Source organism: Rhinolophus sinicus, linkage group LG07 (genome assembly GCF_036562045.2).
Source record: "Rhinolophus sinicus isolate RSC01 linkage group LG07, ASM3656204v1, whole genome shotgun sequence".
NCBI classification, from domain to species: domain Eukaryota; kingdom Metazoa; phylum Chordata; class Mammalia; order Chiroptera; family Rhinolophidae; genus Rhinolophus; species Rhinolophus sinicus.
In genome coordinates, this window is record NC_133757.1 from 71,583,085 (window position 1) to 71,598,467 (window position 15,383).

Consider the following 15,383-nt stretch of genomic DNA (forward strand, 5'->3'; position numbering starts at 1 on the left):
GCATGACACAATGGGATGAGCTGGGGGTGCAAACTCACACTCACTGCATCTTAGGCAAGTTGTTGTGCAGATGGACCTGGCCTGTGTCCACAGTAGGGGCAGGATGAGTCAGGTTCAGCAGCCCACGCACAGCCCATCCTCGCCCTGAGCACAACATTCTCTCTGTGCCCGAGGAGGCACCTCGAAAGCAAGCCAGTCCCTCTCTCCCTCCTCTCCATGGTGCACCTTCTGGGCAGGGGATGCAGCTGTCTGGGTGGAACTCACTTAGGAACCAGTGACAGTGTTGTTTTTCAATTCCATCCTTGCACAGTGCTGTCAGAGGTCTTCTGTAAACAGTAGATAAGAGAGAATTTGACAATCACGCAGAGCAATTTAGACTTGACTCAGGAGCCCGCCCTTAGAGGGCTGCAAAGTGCGAATGGCTCAATGCAAGAGGTTGTTAGGAAAAAGAATCTGGGCGTGCGCACAGGTGTGTCAGAACAGTCATCCAGGTGCAAGGGCAGCAACCCAGGCCTGGCAGAGAACGACAGAGAGCAGGGCACCTCAGTCTCGGCACTGTGTCATGAGAACTGGTGCTGGACACTGTGGGGGGCTAAGCAGCAGCCCTCACCCCACCCACTATACCAGGCACACCCCCAGTGTGACAACCACAGATGTCCCCAGACATCGCCTTATGTCCCCGAGGAGCAGAATCACCTCAAGCTGAGAACCAGTGGACCAGAGAATAAAGTTTGAAGAATGTTTGAATAACAAAGCACGTGCACCTACACTGGTCTATCACTGTGTAACCACTGATTTGGTGATTTCTTTTATTGCTAGAGATTCAGTCATCTTTCTCTCTCAGGCCAAGTTCGGGTACTCGGACCACCCCCTGAACCACAGTTTGGGGCTGCCGTTTGACTACAATGGGACCCTGGACATCCTCATCACCCCAGGACAGAAGGGGATCCTAATCTTCTGGTATGAGAACAGCCTGTTAGTCTCCCGAGGTGCAGGTGAGTGAGGCCCAGGCTGGGGGCTGCCACTCGGTGTCCCCCTCCAGGTGGGGAAAGCACACGCCATTATTTTTTCTCTCCCCTGACTTGCGTGGATGAGGAGGAACCCATTCTCACTTTGCCGTCCTCACTGCGTCACCTCCCCCTCCCGCCCCTTCCCTGCCTTGTGGGACCCTTCAGGGACATGGCAGATTCTGAAAATCACCAAATGCTGAGGGCAGAGGGTCCAAGTCTTCAGTCTAGGAGTTGCAGACTTTGTTTGGGAGCCGAGGAGAGTGACTCCAGGGGATGGGTCAGGGCCACCCACTTAAGTTCCCTAGGCAAGAGAAAAATCTGGAAATGGCATAGCACCTGCAACTGGCCTAGCTGAAGAATCCTGGTAATTCCCAGGCTGCATGAGCCCCAGTCTGCCCGCTGACATAAGCAGAGGAACAAAAGGCAGCCCTCCCTGCAGGAGGGGCTGTCAGGAACCTCTGCACACACGGGTGGCTGCAAGAGCACCTGCAATCACAGCCAGCTACCCAGCACTGGTCAGGCCACTTGAACACCACTGTTCCCGGCAGTGCAAGAAAAGAGCTCAGAGCTAGCCCACCTGTTTTGAGAGCCCATTCCAGAAAGAAAGCTCTGTCTTATTCCTTATACATGTTACCCATATGGTAGAAGGCCTTCCGTGGTATTCAAGCCTCTAGGCAGCAAAAAAAGCTTTCTTAAACCTAAGCATATTCCATACGATGTTTTACAACATTACGTCTCAGTGCTATACTTTCCTTGAACCTTTATCATTTGAGTCATAGGCCAAGAGGTAGGGTGGGTGGCATTTCAGCTGTGGGACCCCCTTCCCCACGTGCCCAGCCTCATGATGCTGCCCTGTTGTCTCGTAGGTCAGCTCGTCGACACTGTCCCCGTGCGAGAAGGACACCGCATCTTGTATTCTTCCATTTCTGAGGCCAATGTCACCATCCACAGCGTGGCTGCCAGTGCGTGCCCAGCCTATGGGTAGCTTTTCTATTCGGGTCCTTGGCCCATTTTTTAATTGGGCTGTTTGCCTTTTTATTGTTGAGTTGTAAGGGTTCTTTATATATTCTGGATGCAAGTCCCTTATCAGAAATTGGATTTGCAAATATTCCCTCCCAGTCTATGGCCTTTCTTCCCATTCCTCCTCCTTTTTTTTTAAATCATGGAGTACACATCACTACCACTCCCCCCCACCCCCCTGCCATGTCTAGAATCTTTAACATTTTCTTATTTTCTAAAGAACAAAGTCCAAACTTGCCAGGATGATGTCTAGGTCCGTGTGTCTGGTGCGTCAGCTGCCCTAAGGGACGCTCTTCTCCACCCAATCCCGTGGTTCTCAACCTGGGGACCCTAGGTGATGTCTGGAGACATCTGTGGTTGTCATGCCTGGGGGGAGTGCTGCTGGTATCTTCTGGGTGGAGGACGGGGATGCTGGTTAACATCCTACAATGCACAGGGCACCCCCCACACCCCGACAAAGAACCATCCACCCCTAATGTCAATAGAGCTGAGTGTGAGAAACCCTCAGCGACATTCGTCCAGTTCTCACCCTGCAAACACACCTCCACTTTTCTATGTCAGATGCTTTTTTTCAAGGCTCAGCTCAAGCCTCACTTCTTTTGAAAACTTCCTTGATTGCTTTTTTAAAAAAAATAAAAATATACATTGGATCTTGTCCTCACCCCTTCATAAAGACTTTTAGTGGTATCGTTGTTCCTTGGAACTTTGTAGCTACAAGACCAGAAACGACCTCCATGTTCATCAGTGGAGCACTGGTTAAATAAGTTATAGTTCATCCAGGCACCAGAATGCCAGCCTGCCAACTCCATGTGTGTACACAAAATGAAAGAAAAGAAATTGTATTACAAAGCAGATTGGAGGGTTCCAGAATATGATCCCACATATATAAAACTACCAGAAAGGGTGTTTACAAAAATGTTAACTGTGGTTCCCTATGTCAGGGATCAGCAACCCATGGCCTGTCAGCCAAATCTGGCCCACTACTTGTTTTTCTAAATAAAGTTTTATTGGAACACAGTCACACCCATTCATTTATTAGCTGTCCACAGAGCTGAGTACTTGTAACAGACATTACAGGACCAGCAAAGCAGAAAATATTTGCTATCTAGTCCTTTACAGAAGTTTGCAGACTCCTGGTCTAGAGGATGGAATTTGGGTAATTTTTTAAACCAAACTTTTTATATTTTTAATATTTTTGTCTATTGAAGCAAACCTCGTTTCAATTTTTGTCCTGTCTTGTTTGGTTTTTCCTAGATGAAAATGAACTGGCAGTTTTAACTCGGGAGAATAATCTGTATTATGGCAGCTTGGGCATCCTGTCAAGTTTCCTAATCAAAGTAGGTAAAACCAAAGTGCGGGCTATTATCAGGTTGGTAAAGAATAACAGTCTTGTTCCCAAACTTCCAATACTGTTCTGAAGGCAAGAAATTCCTCTAGTTATTAACATTGTAATACTATTTTTAATAGCATAGCAATACTATAACAATAATTTTAATTAACATTACATTAACACTGATTTAATAATTTTAGTAGTAACAATAATTTTAATAGTTATTAAAATAACAGCAACAGAAGCTAAAACTTACTGAGCACTTAAAATATGGAAGGGGCTGGTCTAACCATCTTCTGACTGTTACCTCATTTAACCCTGACCTTTGTCTTAAGAAGTAGACCGTTATATTGCTCCCATTGGACAGATGGACAAACTGAGGCACGGAGAGGTAAAGTCATTTGCCCGCGGTCACAGAAGAAGTAGGGAGTGGCAGTGTTGGGAGTATCTCACGTTATCTTGTACATTATGCTTATCTAATTTTATGTCATCTTCACAACGGCCCTGTGAGGGAGTCAATATCATCTGTCTTTTACAGGGAGAAAACTGAAGTTCAAGTTCCTCTCTCTCCTAAGGCCTATAAATCATTAGCAGCTGAGCCAGAAAAGTCCCCCAGCTGTGCCAAGTGCTACTTCAATGCTTCTCCTGCTAGATATATGGCCACCATATTTTCCAAAAGTCGCCTGTCAATAGAATTACGATAGGATCACTGGGTGTGGGGCACCAACACGAGAACCCCCTCTTTGAAGCCTTAACCCTGACATTCTGAGACCCGAGTGTTTTCTGGAGAGAGATTTCGTAGCTTTCGTCCGACTCTCCAAAGAGGTCCATGACCTGTAAAGAATGATTTCCTGGGTATCCTCTCTGATGAGGAAACACAGAGTTTCCATTATTAATTTAAACACCGATGGATGAATGCAGCTGAAGAGTAGATATCTCAACAAAGTGTACTTATGACTTTGCTGTTTGTTTCTTTGTTTGGTCTACCTTCTTTAAACTTGAATCCTAAGACAAAATTTAAATCCTCAGAAAAGAATTAGCATGACCAGAAGTCACTTTTCTCTCAGTTTGCAGACCAAGACGTCTGGTCCCAGGAGGCAGTCCTGATGTTCACTGACCTGGGAATACTTGAAATCCTGACTCCACTTCCTGATTCGGTTTTTCCAGCTTTTGATTTCCAGAAGTGCCCTGTGAATATCCAGGCAATTCTCATGGACCCCCAGCTCCAAGTTGACTTCTGCAAAGTATGTGATCGTAACTGTTTAACTCCATGTTCAAGGCACTACTTTTTTTTAAAACAGACAAACCTCAGAGTTGGGCATTTGTAGACAGCAACACATAGTGCTCCAAGCAGGGTTTCTGATAAAATATAGGCTGCCCAGTTCAATTTGAATTTCACAAAAACAACTAAATCTGGCAACCAGCCACCACTGCCCCAAAGGCTGCCACCTGCATCTTGTACAATTTCCTGTCCCTTATTTCAAATAGAAACACATTTCACTTTAATAGATGCTCTTTGTAACAAGGAAGTCAACCAATCCTCAAAATTGTCCAAAAGAGAAAAAAGTAAGTGATGTGGTTATCAGCAGTAGTCCCCCTTCCAAGTGGGCAAATGAACAGTCACGGTCCTGCAGAAAGTTACCTGTCTTCTCCAGAGAGGGACATTTGATTGGGCTCAAGGAACCCACCAAGCCAGGGGGACCAGCCTTGACCCTGGCCCAGCGGACTGATTAAAGAGGGGAAAATCACAGAATACGGAAATACGCACCTGTCAATTTGGATTCATCATTCTGCAAATGACGGAAAATCCAAATCAAATGGGCTTAAACCAAAAAGGCAATTGTTGACTCATCGGCTGAAAAGTCCAAAGGGGGAAGACTTCAGATGAGCCTTGATCTCGAAACTGAAATCACTGCCACCATGAGCCAGTTTGTCTCTGTCTCTCCACTCCACCTGCCGGAGTGTTTCATGCTTCATCCTGAAGTTCCATCTCAATGCCTCAGGGAAGCCACAGGCTCTCATATCAGGGCAGCAAGCTGGCAGCTGACACTGCAGACCTGGCATCCTCACACCATATCCCAGGGAAGAAGAGAAGGGTCTTTCATCAGAGCCCTGCAGAAGCCAAGAAAACTCCCAGCATATCTTCCACATCTCATTGGCTCAGAGAGGATGACACGCCCATTTCTGGACCAATCACATGGCTGGGGGTGAGCCAGTCAGAACCCACTCCTTGAGAGAGAGGTGGGGTCAGTCCACCCACCAGGCTACATGCCCAAGGATGCACAAAAGGGCGATTTGCCAAAGGAAACTCAGGCAGTTCCCAAATGAAACTGGAGATACCCTCAGGAAGCGGGAGCAGCTGCTGGACAGAAATAATAAATGTCTTCTCCAGGCTTCTCCAGAATCCGTCTCCCCCAGTCACTGGCAATCACATGGTCAGAAATGCACAAAATAACATTTCTTTACTTTTTTCCTAACTTTATTTTTATTTTCTATTTGTAAAGCTTATTTTCCAGTTTTAATGAGCGATAATTGACACATAAAGTTGTATTAGTTTCAGGTACACAATGCAATGATTTGATATATGCGTATATTGTGAAACGTTCACCACGGTAAGTCTAGTTACCATCCATCACCTCACATAGTTTTTCTTGTGATGAGAATTTTTAAGACCTACTTTCTTAGCAACTTTCAAATATGCAACACAGTATTGTTAACTAGAGTTACCATGCTGTACATGATATCCCAGGATTTATTTACCTTATAACTAGAAATTTGGACCTTTTGATCCCCTTCACCCATTTCGCTCACCCCCAGCCCCCACCTCTGGCAACCACCGATCTGTTCTCTGGTTCTATGAGTTTGGCGTTTTTAGGATTCCACATATAAGTAAGGTCATACAGTATTTGTCTTTCTCTGACTTATTTCATTCAGCGTATGTTCAAGGTCTATTGATGTTGTCACAAATGGCAGGAGTTCCTTTTGGGGGGAGGGGCAATATGGGGGAACAGTGTGTTTTTCCAGGACCCATCAGCTCCAAGTCAAATCGTTGTTTTCAATCTAGTTATGGAGGGCGCAGCTCACTGGGCCATGTGAGACTCGAACTGGCGACCTCGGTGTTATGAGCACTGTGCTCTAACCACTGAGAAAACCGGCCACCCGAGGATTTCCTTCTGTTTTAAGGCTGAATAATATTCCATCGTGGATATAGATATAGATACACACCACATTTCCTTTAGCCATTCATTCACTGATGGATATGCGTTGCTTCTGTGTCTTGACTATTGTAAATAATGCCGCAATGAACATGGGAATGCATTTATCCCTTCAAGATAGTGATTTCATTTCATTCAGATATATACCCAGAAGTGGAACTTCTGGGTCATATGGTAGTTCTGTTTCATTTTTTGAGGACCCTCCATGCTGTTTTCCATAGTGGCCGCACCAATTGACGTTCCCAAGGAAATGCCGTCTCTGAGCCTGTCTCATCCAGCAATCTCATCCCATCTTTCAATACTCCGAAATCCACTAAATCAGAAACCAGTTCAGTACTGCACTCAGCAGGGCGTGGGCCACTCATTGAGGAGCTACAGCAAACAAACAAAAAGATGTTAGAGTGTCCACTTCCAAATGGCCTTTGGATCCATGGCATTGAGTGAAATAAGAAAAATAAAATAAAATAAAAGCAACTGTGCCATACACTGAGTTTATTGATTTGATAAAATATCCTTTTATGAGATGATGGTGCTAATAGATGGTAGTAGCTTTCTTCTCCTTACTTGCCCCAATAAAACATCAATCCCCAGCCATGGGGATTTTCCTGTGGGTCCTTGAAATCACATGTCTGAGAATTACTACACTATCACAGGAGAGGGAGGGAGGGAATAGTAAGGCTTTTATGCAAATGTTTGGGCCCTTAAACTGTCTGAGGAAGATGGCTTTGGCATTAGCAAGTATTTTTCCAAAATCCCACCAAAAAAAAAACCAGATACAGCATCACAAAAACCTGTGGGTAAAAGCTGGAACAATTGGAGCAACAAAAATGAACAACACAATAATGGATAATAAGCCAAAGTATAAAAGAAATATGTACAAGTCCATACGGAAGTAAATAAATGACTGAATAAGTAAATAAAGGGAGTGGAGACACATCTCACTTACAGAAGAATTTCAAATCCTATAGCTACAGTCTCCCCCCTCTGAGAGGTTGTGCTTAGTCCCCCACCCCCCCGACCCCAACCCCCTTCTGTGGCCTGGCCTTAGTGCCTTGTTAATGAAGAACAGTCTGGAAAGGGAAATCTCCGCTTGATAGTGGAGAAAGCTGGCAGACCCTGGTTTAAGCAGGTCAGAATTAACAGCACGTGGCTAGGCAGGGTGCGCCTGTTATCGTCTGCATTTCTGCACCCCAGACCTGAAATCAGCCACCTCTCCAACAAGCAACTCACCAGTCACCTTCTCAGGATGACAGCAAACCAATCCATTGTCTTGAAAGTGAGGAAATAAAAGGAAAGACACAAGGATTTATCCTGCCTTTCATTTGCACCATTCTACTGGGCCAGCAAATAGAACAGGGAAAGTATCTCCTGATAACGTTATTCCAGTGAATATATGAAAACAAAATGACAGGATACTGCCACGTGGCAACCCCAAGGAATTTAATGGATGTGGGCTCTAAGCGTCAGCAGCCACCAATGTAAAAAAAGAGACAGCCAAAAATTACATGCCACCCAGATAAGATCAGTCACCCGTTGAGTCTCGCCAATGCGATCCAACCGAAACCTGATGGCTCCAGCCACTGGTCTGCCAGAAATGCAGAGCGTAGAGAAAGCTGCTCCACTGTGCCAGGGAAATCTAGACTGGGAAATCTATAGGTCCCATGGCCTTGGCTCTTCGAAGATGAATAGAAACAAAAAAGAAGGGATGGAGGCGGAAGCCGTGGATGGAAAGAGACTTAAAAGACCTAACACTATTTGGAAAACAAGCAAGACTGGGGATGCACATCTGGAGATAACTCCAGAAAGAAACGCAAGGAGAAAAGCAATTACTGCAAAAGTCAGGCAGGGGGACCTCGAAGGCCTTCTGGGGGTGCAGGATGTAGCCGGGAAGAAAGTGCTGCGAGGGAAAGTCCCAGCTGCTGCCCCCATGAGACCGGAAGGTTCCATTTCTTGGGGTACCACTGACCACCTCCCACCTACTTGCCCTTTCTTGTTTGGGAACAGAGACTTGATTTAATTATATATTTTTAAATTTCTAATTAGGTAGAACTTCTGCATGGAGAATTCGCAAACCAAATGTTTATCATTGATATGAACAGTGAATTGGAGTTGACCGCTCTGATGATCGCCAGGCCAGGCACCTCACCAGTCCCACTTGTAAGCACATCCCTACCTGCTGGGCGAGGATGTCTGTTACGTGGCACCCCTGCACCCTCAACCTCACGCCCTCTGCCCGGTCTTCCCAAACCCAGAAGGTCCCTGGCCTCCTCCCGTGGAGAGACACTCACTCAGGATGCCCCGTACACACTGTCTCTCTCCGTCTTTCTCCTCAACCAGCATCTGTGTGTCTGGGTGTGATGGAGGCTGTGACTGTCTGTCCGTCTGCCTGCCTGCCTGCCTGGCCTCCTTTTATGCTATCTCTGTGCCTCATTCTCCACCCTTCTTCTGAGCTGCCCCACATACTTTCCAGAAGTTCCTTTTCCTCTCAGCTCCACCATAGCTGGCTTCTGTCCCTTCCAACCAAGAGCCCTGTCTCGCAGCTTTCCTTCATGTGGGGGTGGGTAAGTGGGGAAGGGGGAGAGAAGTGGGGGTGCCTAAGAAACAGCAAGTGTCCTGGACCTGGAAGCCAAGTGTCCAAGCTGAAAGGGGTGGGGGGCAGGTTAGTGTAAGGAAATGGGGGAAAGTCCTGGCAGCCAGAACCAGGTCCTGTGAGGGGCACCAGGCTGGCTGTCATCTCAGCCTCCCTGTGCAGGACTGGCCTCCAGGTTTCTCTGTCCACCAGAGCAAGTATGGGTCCTGCAGCTCCACAGCTCCAGGCTGTCTGCAGAACAGGGCTCAGAGGCCACAGTGAGGGTGTGAATGAGGCCGAGGGAGCATTTGGGGACAGGACTGGCAGCGACACTTGCAGAATAAGCTCAGTGTTTAGTCTGAAGGTGCATGGTGGTCACCTGCAGGTGTCACCTGAGTGGCACTCCTAATGCCTCTCCTGTCCCCCGCCCAGGCGATGGTCAGCAACCCCTACTCTCTGGGGCTGCAGGCCGTCATCTACGAGGACAGCTACACCTACGATGGGAACACCAAGCACAGGCTGGTGAGCCATGCCCCTGCCCTCAATGGGGATCAGTGAGATGAAGGGCGTGGCCTTGACGCCCGGCCAGGTCCATCTGCCCATGATCGGTCCCTGGGCCTGACCCTGCTTCCTCCTCCCCTTCCCTGCACACATCTGGGAGGTGCTGCAGAATTTGGAGGGGACATATCCCCAGCCCCACTCCAACCCAGGCAGGCAGCAATCACCCAGGTGAGTGATGTCATTAAGGTGTCACATGGGAGAGTACAGAGGACATGACTAGGAGCCTAACCCAGCCCCGGGGAAGGCAGGAGATCTGTGTCAGCCTGGTAAACTGAGGCATCAGGATGGAAGGAACCAGTGGACTGGGAGGGGCTTGGATATATGGGCCTGGGGGATCTGGAGGGCCGAGCCAGGCCTCATGGCCACACCGTGGAGTTTGGACTTGACCCCAAAAGCCCAGGATCAGGTTGGGCGGTTGCCACAGGACAAGGTATGAGTTGGCCACAACAAACTCTTTGGACCAGTCCTTGTCACATCCCCACTAAATAAGAGGGGGAACAAAGTCACACCTCACTGTGGGTCCCCAGGACAAAGGCAGTGAGGGATGAAGGAGCCAGAGGCGGTCATTTCCATGAGCTTCCAGAAGCCTTTCCTGGCTGGTGGAATCAGAATAGGGGAGGCCTGGACGGCTTCTAGACCCTTCCTCCCAATGCCGCATCCTCTCTCCGTCTCTCCCTGAATCCCGATTTTGGGACCGCCCCGCACTGTTGCAGTTGGCTTTTCGCTCTTGTTCCACAGAACATTTCCCTGCGGCAGCAGCACCACTGGGGCAGGGCTGACCCCAACTTCACCTCCAGGTATGTCATCACCTGGACAGTGGCAGGCAGCCCGGGCTGTCTGTGGGGTTCCCTCAGCAGGAGCTGGGAAAGCAAGGCCAGGATCAAGGCTTCCCCTGGGGGATGATAACACAAGAATGCTTCAAACATGTTACAAATGGTGGGTCCACAAAAATTAGACATAAAATTACCACATGACCCAGCAACTCCACTTCTAAGTATATACCCCAAAGCATCAAAAGCAGGGTCCCAAAGAGATCTGTACCCCCGCCGTCACAGCAGTATTATCCACAATCATCAAAAGGTGGAAGCAACCCAAGGGTCCATCGACAGGTGATGGATAAACGCAGTGTGGTCCATCCAGACAATGGAATAGTATTCAGCCTTAGAAAGGAAGGAAGTTCTGACACACACGGTACAACATGGGTAAACCTTGGACATGATGCTCAGTGAAAGAAGCCAGACACAGAAGGACAAATACTGTGTGATCCCACTTGTAGGAGGTCCCTAGAGTATATATTTCAACAAGTATGTTTTAATTCTATATATATATAAAACGTTGTAACACTACATTATAAATTGAAATTTGCCCAAGAGGGTTAAACTTAAATGTTCTCACCAAATAATAATAATAATTTTAAAAGTATGTGAGGATGGGGAGAATCCTTTCACAATGTATATGTATATCAAATCACCACATGCTACACTTCAAATATCTTATAATTTTGTCAGTTATACCTCAGTGAAAAAAAACTTTGTATGTTATTAATATAGAATTATGTTCCTCCCGTGCTTATGGTTAATTTATTTAAAAGTCACTTCATTATTCATGTACTTGGTCATAAAAAAATCAATTCTCCCAGTAGAAGTTTCAGGCCATACTCTCAGCCCTTAATCCAATAGAACAAGAACTCAACAACCAAAAACCAAAAAGCAACACCAATACCAAAATCCCCTTCACTTGGAAATGAAGAAACACCCTTATAAATAACCCCTGAATCAAAGAACTCGTGGAGGGCTGGCCCGGTGGCTCAGGCGGTTAGAGCTTCATGCTCCTAACTCCGAAGGCTGCCGGTTTGATTCCCTCATGGGCCAGTGGGCTCTCAACCATAAGGTTGCTGGTTCGATTCCTCCACTCCCACAAGGGATGGTGGGCTGCGCCCCCAAACGGCAACTGGACATGGAGCTGAGCTGCGCCCTCCACAACTAAAATTGAAAGGACAACAACTTGACTTGGAAAAAAAGTCCTGGAAGTACACACTGTTCCCCAATAAAGTCATGTTCCCCTTCCCCAATAAAATCTTTAAAAAAAAAAAAAAGAACTCATGGAATACAGCTAAAATATACTCAAAGGAAAGTTGACCCCAAGTACTTTTATTATTAGGAAAAGAGATAGATAAAGATAAATAAACTAAATATTTAACTTAATGAACCAGGGGAACAACAAAAAGAAATTATGAGAAGGAAATTAACAATGATACAATCTGAAATGTATTAAACAGAGGGCAAAAAGACAATATAAAGTCAAAGTGAAACAAAACTTCTTCAGAAGACCGGTATAATAGATAAAACCCTACGATCCTGTAGAAGGGGAAAGGACAGAATTAAAATGAGCAATAGGAATAGAAAATAAAGATAAAAGTATGGATACAGGAGCTAGTAAAACAGTGATAAGAAAACATTATATGCAGCTAGGTGACAATAAAATTGAATGACACATTTTTTCCCAATAAATTATTATATATAAATTAACAAAACTGACTCAAGAAGAGGTAGAAACTCAAGGGAAGGAGGGGCCACCGTGAGTAGATGTTCTCAGTCAATATTCTGGCATCCAGGATGGATGGATGGATGGGTGGGTGGATGGATGGATGGATGGAAGAGCGGATGGATGGGGGAATGGATGGATGGATGGATGGATGGATGGATGGATGGATGGATGGATGGATGGATGATAGGTAGGTAGATAGATAGATAAATGGATAGACAGATGTGTTGGTGATTATTTCTACTGCAATGCCAGTGTGCAATAACACACTCCTATTGCCTTACAGCATAAAGAGACCCACAATATCTACAATCACTCTAGACATAGCCAATAAAGAAATTTCGTGCGTGGACCTCAAGCCACTGGTATGTCTCAAGCTTTTGCTATCCCATATTCTTTGTCATTAGTGTTAAGAATAATGTCAACAGACCTCGGCTGACTTTTCCCTGAGGGACTGGCCAAGCCCACATTCAGGATCAGGAAATGGAGGTGATCCTTTCCCTGTCGCCTGGTCACTGCCCCTCTCCCATCACTGTCCCCCAGGGCTGCCCCTCGTGACTCACCATCCTTGGAGCAGGTGTATCCATCCCGGTCCTTGCTGGCCATGCACAGAACAGCCCCTGGCTGACTCGAGTCACTGCAGACCTCGATGCCCCTAAGAGGAAGTGTGGGCTCGGATGTGTTGGCTTGCAATGGAGGACTGTGCTCCCAGGCAAATGTCTGCCATCTCTAAGCATTGGGAGGGGCAGTCCCCTCAGTGAGGCCCAAGATGCCAGAGCATCTAGAATACGAAACATAAGAAAATACAGTTACTACAGTGGGTGAGGGTATTAGGGTGGACCTGAGAAACAGGACACTCTCCTTGGGTTGGACTGTCTTCCTTTCTGAGGTTTGTTCCTGGCCAACCTGGTCTCCAGGGGAGGGTGGACGCTGGGTGCTATCCCTGGGATGCCCATTTGGGCTACAAACCACGGCCACCTCGGAACACCCTTAACCTTGAGAGGGGAGTGTGTGTGAGGACACACCAATACATCACTGCAGAACCCACAAGCGTGGTGGATAATGGCCATCCATTGGAGAAGTGACCCAGCACTGTTGATGGATCTAGCATCCACCCTAGGCAGATATGAGAGGACAGGTGACAGAAAAGGGGGCCTGTACCGGGCTGATGTCCAAAGGTCCCATGGGAGCAGGCGCAGGCACCCCCTTGCCTTTTGGCAACAAATCGGTGCCAGTTGGCTTCCTGGGCTCCAGCCCCCTCCCAACCTCATCCCACCCATCTTGTCTTACCTGAGATGCCCTGGGGGTAGAGGGAGGATATACTAAGGCAGCAATTCTAGCTGCTCCAGCAAAGCGTTCTTGAGGGCAGAGAAAGTGAGGGGACATCACTGAGAGGGCTTGGAGGGTGGGGGCAGTCGGAACGCATGACTTTCTTTGAAGATTCATGGCTGCTTTGAAAAATTGATACAGACACCATTGGTATCACGCATGAACCCTGAAGGCGGTGTGCACAGTGAAATAAGCCAGACACAGAAGGAGAATTCCTGTGTGATTCTACTCACAGAAGGTCCCCAGAGGAGTCAGATTCATAGAGACAGGAAGTAGATCGTGGTGCCAGGGGCTGGGGGAGGAGAGTGGAGGGGAGTGAGTATTTAGTGGGGAAAGAGTGTCAGTTTGGGAAGGTGAGAAAGTTCTGGAGATGGATAGTGGGGATGGTTGTACCACAATGTGCGTGCATTTAATACCGCTGAGCCATGTACTTAAAAAATGGTTACAATGGTAAATTTTATGTTATGTCTATTTGTAATTAAAAAAAATTATTATGAATCTTGCATTCTGTTCTATAGTAAATCCATATTTATCTTAATATAAAGCTGCTTTTTCAAACACCAAAAGACTCCCTGTCCTGTGGTTTTATACTCTCTTGTATATCTCTGAGGGTGCCATCGCACCCCTGTTTGAGAAGCAAGCCTGTCAAGCTAACCCCAAATCGCTCTTTCCCTTTTCTCCTTTCTGTTTGTTCATTGCAGCCCATTCATTCATTCATTCATTCATTCATTCATTCATTCATTCATTCCCTTGTGCTCTGTATGCCAAGCATTGTGCTGGGTTTATAAATTGGGCTCTGGTCTCTGCAAAGCTGCCAAGAGGTAGGCGGGTTGTGGGGGGACCTTAGCGGTGCCCCAGTGCTCAGGCAGGCTCTTCGGGCCTGAGCTCCATGGGGCCAGTCACGGTCACAGTGAGTCCCTCCCTGACCTGATCACGTCCTGTGTCTCTCCTTTGCAGACGGCACTCATTTCAGTTGGTTGCGACCTAGAAAAGAAGATCATCATTCAGAAGTGTGTTGTTGGTAGCGGGGCGGGGCGCGAGGCGGCGGGGGACGAGGGGGAGGGCGGGAGGGCGGGAGCGGATTGGGCACCACTGCTTCACGTTTGCTGAAGTCGGGGGATAGTATCCTGTCCACTTTTGTATCTGTTTATCATATCCGTACTTAACAGGTCGGTAATTGATACTATTAGGTCAAGTTTCAGTTTCCGGCCTCCCCTCCTTCGCTGATTTGGCATTTTCTCCCTCCTAACGTTTATCGTTCTGTTTTTTCCTTTTAGTCCCTTAATTCCTCATTTTGATTAAAATAGTAAAGGGTTTGGGGTTCTAATTGCCTGCTGGAAAATTTGGGAACTTTGCCTCTAGTAGTCATCATTACCCCAGGGAATGGAGCCATGAGACTCCAAGAAAAACCAAAACCCAAAGACTGGCCAGATTACCACCCCTTTGCCCTTTAGGCAGCCATGGGCGGGTAAATGCCAAACCCCTGCTTCTGGGTGTAGAGGGAGCCCTAATTTACAGCGTCTGCCCATTCCTGTGGTGTAAATACTCCCATGGGTATGATTTCAGGCTACCTCCGTGCCATCCACTGCTTCACCAAATCCCCGCATGTTCAGAGTCGGCCCCAGAACCCAGCAGGAGCCGGCTCCAGGGCTCCCTGCACCAGGCAATCACCAACACGGGTGACAATTTTACTAGACTTTCCTTTCAAAAGGGAAACACTTTATTGAATCAGTAAATTACATATTTAGGGCCAGCCCGGTGGCTCAGGCGGTTAGAGCTCCATGCTCCTAACTCCTAAGGCTGCC

At 47.1% G+C, this 15,383-nt stretch overlaps 1 protein-coding gene across 1 annotated transcript in view; it reads left to right on the forward strand.

The window, feature by feature from the left end:
• The window catches only part of CATSPERD (cation channel sperm associated auxiliary subunit delta), a 43,074-nt gene that overhangs the window by 20,718 nt on the left and 6,973 nt on the right, over window positions 1-15,383 (forward strand). The window contains exons 9-17 of the mRNA XM_019710749.2: window positions 845-995; window positions 1,877-1,972; window positions 3,285-3,367; window positions 4,428-4,604; window positions 8,619-8,732; window positions 9,577-9,666; window positions 10,444-10,502; window positions 12,536-12,614; window positions 14,536-14,588. Of these exons, the coding sequence (XP_019566308.2) occupies window positions 845-995; window positions 1,877-1,972; window positions 3,285-3,367; window positions 4,428-4,604; window positions 8,619-8,732; window positions 9,577-9,666; window positions 10,444-10,502; window positions 12,536-12,614; window positions 14,536-14,588 (902 nt within the window). The remainder of the gene's footprint in view (window positions 1-844; window positions 996-1,876; window positions 1,973-3,284; window positions 3,368-4,427; window positions 4,605-8,618; window positions 8,733-9,576; window positions 9,667-10,443; window positions 10,503-12,535; window positions 12,615-14,535; window positions 14,589-15,383) is intronic.